Source organism: Gymnodraco acuticeps, unplaced genomic scaffold (assembly GCF_902827175.1).
Source record: "Gymnodraco acuticeps unplaced genomic scaffold, fGymAcu1.1, whole genome shotgun sequence".
NCBI classification, from domain to species: Eukaryota; Metazoa; Chordata; class Actinopteri; order Perciformes; family Bathydraconidae; genus Gymnodraco; species Gymnodraco acuticeps.
The window spans coordinates 371,133-378,878 of NW_022992336.1; the positions used below are offsets into that span (position 1 = coordinate 371,133).

At 40.0% G+C, this 7,746-nt stretch overlaps 1 protein-coding gene across 1 annotated transcript; it reads right to left on the reverse strand.

Moving 5' to 3' along the window:
• Nucleotides 1-2,680: 2,680 nt before the first annotated feature.
• Nucleotides 2,681-7,564, reverse strand: irx1a (iroquois homeobox 1a). The gene is made up of 4 exons (XM_034208582.1): nucleotides 6,999-7,564; nucleotides 4,555-5,650; nucleotides 4,154-4,229; nucleotides 2,681-3,187 (listed from the first exon to the last, which is right to left on the reverse strand). Exons 1-4 carry the CDS (start codon nucleotides 7,239-7,241, stop codon nucleotides 3,112-3,114), a joined length of 1,491 nt encoding a protein of 496 aa, XP_034064473.1. The 5' UTR covers nucleotides 7,242-7,564; the 3' UTR covers nucleotides 2,681-3,111.
• Between the last annotated feature and the right edge of the window lie 182 nt (nucleotides 7,565-7,746).

The window sequence follows — 7,746 nt, forward strand, 5'->3', positions numbered from 1 at the left end:
GTGGTATTATAGGGGGCCACAGCCTGCGACAGAATGCTAAATTGTTTTAGGGTCAACAACTTATTGTCTTTGCATGAGCCACAATTTACATATCTCCCGAGTTTGTTTCAGATAAAAATACTAGAACATCCTCTCGCTTTTGAAAGAATTACAGCCATTTAAAAATGTCCTGGATGTACTTGAGATTCTTTTTTTTATTATTATTTAAATCTTAAAATAAAATCAATACATAGGTAAATACAAGTATTCAGTCTACTAATGGATTAATGATTTAATTTATGGTAATTATTACTTTTAATTATCTTATCACTTTAACCATTATATTGCAATTAGCATAATACAAGCATTGTTTCCTGTGTGGAACCATGGACACAGTTTTTTAAAACCAGATCATATTATGTATTTAAATCTGTAATCCCACAGAGCATTATTCTTTAGCTCTATATTTACATTTAATTCATTTATCTCCTCTTCTTCTTTATTTTTCTTTATTATTTTTTTATTTCATGGTCTTTATTTTCTTTGCTTCCCCTGCATCGTGGCCCAGGGCGCGTGGGGAAGAAATGGCTGGAAGTGACAGCCTAATTATCAGCTCCAACTCCGCTCATTACCCATTAGACAATCCACTGTACATACACTTACTAAATGAATAATTTTGTATATATTATGGAAACACACTATTATGGCCCGCAGCTAACGCCTTTGCGCTAACCTCACGCTGTTTCAGTACAAAAGAAATAAATGGGACACCGAGAGGTTATTTAATTTTAGCCCCAAAAGCAACTCATGAGAGGATGTCATCTCATGTGCAAATGGAGCGAGGGGGGAGAGAGGGAGGGTTGGGGAATATGAAATGTACACACCTGCCTTTTTCCTCCGCAATATTAGAATCATTATTGCCAAAGCACGTGTTGTAGCATAAGTGATATTGGCAGGAGTCGGTTCGCATGGCTTAATATTATTCTAATTTCCACCGACCGATATCTAATGACGGGGGCGGGGACACTATTTATCTCTTCACACTGTACCAATTGAGTTAGTGCTACAAAATGGTGAATGTTATATTCAGACTGACATATCAAACGTCCTTATGTTATTACAGTAAGAACATTTCTGGTTTTGCTGTTACTAAAATCCTATTTAGCATATTATAATGTGCTGTGAGTTAAGTTGTGTAAATGTGGTTATAAAAGCGGAATGACCCTGCTCCTTTTAACAAAACCCTCAGTGTGACCTTTGTTAATTTTTCCTCCACTGCGTGACTGTTTAGCGAATGGTTATTTAAGTGACACAGATTTATGCGCAGAATGTCCCCCACTGCCTCACAGAAAAGGTCTAGTCAACGTTTACCAAGCATTACAAAAGCGTAAAATAAATCACAGCTGCCAGATAGTGCAATGTTTTAGAGTTGAGAAGTTATGTGTTATATTTACATTTGGAATCATTGCGGGACTTTTAAAATTGCAACCGCAAACAGCGAGTGATTTTTTTTTCTGATTCCGATTTAAAAAATACAGATGATGATGATGGCCCCTAACGAAAAATGCATTTCTTACATTATTTAATTGTAACTAAGTAGCCTATCATAATATTCCCATAAATAAAGTGATTTATTCTTTGGTATTTGTATTCATTCATAATTTTTGATGGGTTAAAATCAAACTGTAAAGAATACTGCATTTTGTGTGATAATAGGCTGCTGTTTGAGTACAAGTATTTCCATGAGATATATAGCTTTTTTGAGGGAAAAAGCAGTTTCAAGCTTAAGCAATATAACAGTCACCTATAGAGGTCGCTGTGATATTGCAAAACAGATGTGCATAAATCACTCCACAGGTTTAGGCCACTCCAATAATTCACCCTCTGGAACAGCTCACTTCGCAGCTTACTGTCACAAAGGAGCTCTAACTCAAACAAGAACATTTTATGCTGTAGTTATTTTAGTTGTTGTATCATTATTATTTAATATTTAGTTTATTTGTTTTAATTGCAAAACAGTTACATTTTAAATACTTAAAACATGTTTTGTTTGTTTATATAATGATCGTGGGAGCTCCTTCACATGAATAGAAAACGAAAAATATCCACATAATTTCCCATCACAACTAATTATTGCTCTTTCCCCTTATTATGTTTAGACCCCATTAGGCTGTTGTGTTAAATCAATATTTGCTTTTGGTCACCGATTGAGAGAAGCTGCTTTTATAGGCTAATGATCACTATCAGCCTCGGGACAGACAGGACCCCAACACTCTGACCCTGCTCCACAACGCCGACCATGTCAGGCCCCTCCTCCCCCCAAAACGAAAATATTAATAATTTATCTTCGAATCGACTTCTCTCTCTGACATATTAGATTTTAACCATTTGATTTTGTTTGGACTGGGCGTTCCCATATTATTACTTAATGACCTTCCCAGCTGCTCCTGTCCATTTTCTGTCACCAGCAACCATCTGGACACTTATTAGCACCTCAATGCATCCACGCTGCTTTCCTCCCAACTTGAATAAATTAAGCCCGGTTGCAGACTGCCAATATCATTTTTTTGTCTCCCTTTCCCACCCTTTTCGAAATAAAATTGGTATAGGCCAACGTTTTCTTTGATAATAGTAATAATAATAATCATACAAATAAAAGTAATACCATGTAGCAAATAAATATAGGCTGAGGATACACGTGGGCTTTCTCTATAATTTCATTTAGTTTATTAGGCAAAATATACGATCTGGACAAATTCCTTCAACGCTTCCTATTTACAAATTTAAATCACTTGGTATTTACATTAAAGGAAGGACACCAAAAACACAAGATAGAGACAAAAATAATAATAATTATAATAATAATAATAAAGTAAAAAGCCTACCAAAATGTCCCAGCCTGCCTGGGCAAAGTGGAGAGAGAGTAACATTATAGGCGCGATTATAGGCTACACAACAATAGAGGAAGTAATCCATCCATCCACAGGATATTACCAAATTACGCCATTTGTTCTGTACCGACTGAATGCTACGCTGCATTATTATTTCTCAGTGTCCTTTTCAGGGAGTGTAAAGTCTTTTTTCTATTTTTCTTTTCCTTTTTTTTCAAGCAAAGAAAACGCAATGTCTTGATCAAGCCGAGGAGAGAGCAGTGAGGACTCGTTGCGTGGCGTCTTGTGGACTCCTGGCGCTGGAAGGCAGAGAGGATCTGGATAAAGAATAATACAGAAAAGTAGATAAATACCCCCGCCGTGTTTGGACAGCAGGTTTCAATATGCATCTCAATTGTATGGCTGAACAGCTTTGATTTGAAACAGACTGCAGTCCCCCTCTCCAATGCCTTACTTGTTTTATACTAGGCTACTACTACTACTACTACTACTACTACTACTACTACTACTACTACTACTAATAATAATAATAATATTAATAATAATAATAATAATAATAAAATACATCAGAATATTTTTTTTACAACTCGAAAAAATGTGAGCGTGCAGAAAAAAATATCCTCTTTATGCTACCATTATCAACATTCATAATTCCCTTTACTATTTGTATACGACTGATCTATGACTGTTGCATATAGTGGGTATTTTGTAATACTCGAAAAAGAGGTAAACTTTTTTCCCATTTCGGTAAGAGCTCTCCCCTGGGCTCCGGGGCTCCCAGGGGTCTTTAGGGAAAGCACACAGCCCAGACAGAGCCCGTTTTACTCGGTGACTTGATAAGTAGCCACACTCTCCCCAGAGGGGAGGAATTAAAGGGGGTGTGGGATGGGAGTCAAGACCCCTGTCACCCGCAAAACAAACTGTATTTTATTTATTTTAGTTGTATTTATTATTTAGTGTTATCATAATTATTTTTCCAATATAACATAACAACTGCCAACATAACAATTTGGTTTCAATACTGAAATTCGTAAATCAATTTGTATTCCATCATTTCCATGATCCTGGTCCTTCCATTACTTACATGCTTATTTTAATTTGAATACCATAATACAGTGCCAGAAAAAAACATCTACATCTGTTCATAACCTTATGTTAAATTATACATTTTGAAATTGCATTTATTAACCTAAGGCTGCTGATTTTATAATTATTCCCTTGTTTTTCCTTTTGTCGTTTGAATCTTTCCAACGTTAAAAATAAAAAGTAAAAACTTTTCTTACCTGTCATGGATGGGTCGAAAGGAAGACTTCAGGATCTGTGTTGGAGGTGAAACAGACCTTCCACCGTTTTCATGCTCTATAAAGGACACATAAAACATATTTATCAATACTGGTATAACTGGATACATTATAATTATTTAATTACATTTTATTATGTATGATGCCAATATTTAGGCCCATGAACATGTCTCATAACAAAAACTGGAACCACTATTGTTGCGTTAATTTACTACAACTTAAACATTGTTAGGTGTATATAACGCCTATTCACGCCTGCAAGTTTATATAATTATACACAAATAGAAGATGCACCATAAACGTAATACACCTATTGGCTTTTATATAAAATGTATAGCACTCATTCTGACATTCATGCACGTGCTTGGAGCCTGTGATCCTACCTATGTGTTTGGGACTGTGCGTCTCTGCTCGGGCCTTGCTGTCATTGCTGAGTGCTGCTGCAGCTGCTACCGGCGACACCACTACTGATGTCGGCTGCTGCTGCTGCTGCTGGGCCTGCAAGTGGTGGTTGTGGTGATGATGGTGCTGGTTTACTCCCAGAAACGACCTCACATTGAGCAGGGAGTTCTGGCCCAGGAAAGCGCCATTCGTCCAGTTGTGGAACTTTCCAATCTGGCAGGTGTACAGTCCATGACTGGGGAGGAAGGCAGGGTGGGTCTGTATCTGGTGGTGGGCCGCAGATGGGTGAGTTGTGGCAGCGGGGCCACACGGGGACGTGGGTTTCTGAGAAGAACTATCAGGACTAGTGGCTGTTTCTGCTAAAGACCATATTTTGGGTTTATTGTTAGAGGGGAGAGGAAAGCTCCCGGGTCTATCCGGGGACAGAACTCTTGTGGTGGTGTTGTTGTTGCCGTCCGAATTCTCCTTACTCCCTGGGTGAACTGAAAGTGGGATCTTAGATTTTTCAAAAGCCTCATGAGCCTGCAGGGCAAAGGCCCGTCTTTTCTCCAAGCTGTCCAAGTCTCCCCCGGCACCGAGTCCGCCCCTGTGGTCCCTGCTGCCCTCCGTTGATTTATCATCATCATCCTCGTTGCTCTGATCCCCGTCGTTGTCGTCGATTTTGTCTATGTCTATGCTCTCCAAATCAATCTCCTCCTCGTCTTCGTTTTTCTCCGCTTCGTCCCCACTACCGAACAAGTTACCGTCCTCGCCGTCCTCTTTGCTCCTGCTCCCCCACGTCACCTTGTTCTCCTTCTTGAGCCTCCTCCGTGCGTTGGCGAACCATGTGGAGACCTGCGTCAGCGTCATTTTGGTGATGATGGCCAGCATGATTTTCTCCCCCTTGGTGGGGTACGGGTTCTTCCGGTGCTCGTTGAGCCAGGCCTTCAGGGTGCTGGTGCTCTCCCGGGTTGCATTCTTGGGCCTGGCCGGATCACCGTACTGAAACTGGCCATAAGGGTAGAACGCCGGAGATGTGTGGGCTGCGAAGCTGCCAGGATGGACGCCTGGATTATCCTTGAGCTCGTATTGGGATCCCTTGAAAAAAAAATACACAACATTTTATAAAAGTCAAACATTTAAAATGCATGGTAAGTTTACTAAAAGTGTTAACTATGTATTATTAAACTTTACGCATTAATGCATTTCAGCCATTGTTTATGTCTGCAACTCAAACAAGTGAAATGACTGTGTTTATAATAAAAAGTTGCAATTGCACCTGACACCACAAATAAGCTTCTCAACTTGCGAAATATCCCATGCTGGGACTGCGCCACCTGCGTCTTCACAAATACTCCCTCAAATGCACAGACCTTTTATTAACAAACATGTTCCAAACATGTCTGTCTTAAAAATCCGGAACAAATACAGTCAACAGGACGAGAGAAAATTCGGTTCATCATTGTGAACACACAGATGGCGTGCAAACTGCCAGCTTTCATGTTTACCAGCCAAACTCCCCTCCACACTCCTAAAGCATGTCAAAGCACTTTCAAGGCCTAAGTGAAGTTTTCTCAGCATGCCACACTTCCACTGGCTCAGTTATATTTGCTTTGGGTACAGCACTCAACATATCGATCAGAAGGAAATAGATTGTTGGGATAATAGCTCTTGTTTTGAAGCTTTGGAGCAAACATATTTACAATCACATTAACAAACTGAAGTTAGTTTTTTTTAATGGCCAGGTGTATTTTAGGGAAATACATGTCTGACTATTCTTGAGACACAGTAATCCATGTGGAATTCAGCCATGACAGGAGTGTATATGTAGCAAAACAAAGCCTACACAATTGAAAGTTATGTTATATTTATAGCCTAAGCTTTTTGTTTTATGGGGGAGATTATTTCTAACGATCTGATAACAAATAATATGGCTGGGGTAAGAAAAGTACACACTTTCTCTTAACTTTTTTTTAACACAGATCTATTGCACGTCTTTTTTCTTCCGTAAAATGTATTTAAACTTTGCAATCGATTTTTTTAACAGTTAGATAACAACTGTCAGGGTGACAGGGGTAAATTCAACCCTGTGTTTACTTGTTTGCATTCACGTTAAAATAAATAACTTCGAGTCAGATCTTTGTTTTTTTGTTTTTGCTTGTAGCCGCAGCTCAAACTTTTTACATTTGTAACTTTGCCAAACAAGGCACTGCACTAGGAACATTTAGTAAAATGGAGACACATTTTAGCAATCGATATATTTTATAAACAAACATAGGCCTACTAGAATCGATTATCCCTTCATTTTTGAATTATTTCTTTTTAGGTTAACCAGCCTTTTTTTGGCTGTTGTTTTTCACAGACAGCGGTTGTATCCTCAAGCATAAACAATCGTTCTTGTCACTCCAACCCGTAACCAGAAACGAAAAACAATAATAATTCTTACCATTTGTGAGAAAAGAGCCAAGTCCGCGCTGGTGTAAGGTAAGAAAGCGCTGTAGTTGTGTGCGTACGGGTTGGCGTACATGCCTAACACCGAGTTGACCGCTGCTGCGGTGGCGGACGGACTTCCCCCGAGTTCGGTGCTCCCTCCCCGGGACGAAGACGTAAGCACTCCCGGTCTCTCACTCGCGTACACCGCCTGGGAGGCACTCAAGTACTGCGGGTAGCCTAGCTGGGGGAAAGACATCTCCTCCGCCGAATTGTCGCACGGCTGTATTGTCCGACAGAACGGTGCGTAAACAAGTGTGCAAGAGAAAAAAAAGAAAACAGGAAACCGGAGGAGTGCAGGGAAAGTGTTTAAGCCAAAGCCACAGCTACTACAGACATACGGCGGTATGCAGTCAAAACAACCCGCTCTTAAATCTCTGCTTCCTCTCTTTTCTCGCGCAAAGTCCGCTGGATGTGATCTGATCAACAATTGCGCTCCGACTGACGCGCCTGGCCCTGAGGTCTCCAGGCTGATCTCTCAGATACAATTTGAAGTTGATGCTTTGATTGGCATCCCCTACTTGAGCCTGCAAGCTCCTCCTCATTTGGAGCAATGTGGATAATGTGAATATAGAGTGAGCACATTGGCTGGGGCCTCTCTCTCTATCTATCTCTCTACCTCTCCATCTCTCTCCCATTTCTCTCTCTCTCTCTCTCTCTCTCTCTCTCTCTCTCTCTCTCTCTCTCTCTCTCTCTCTCTCTCT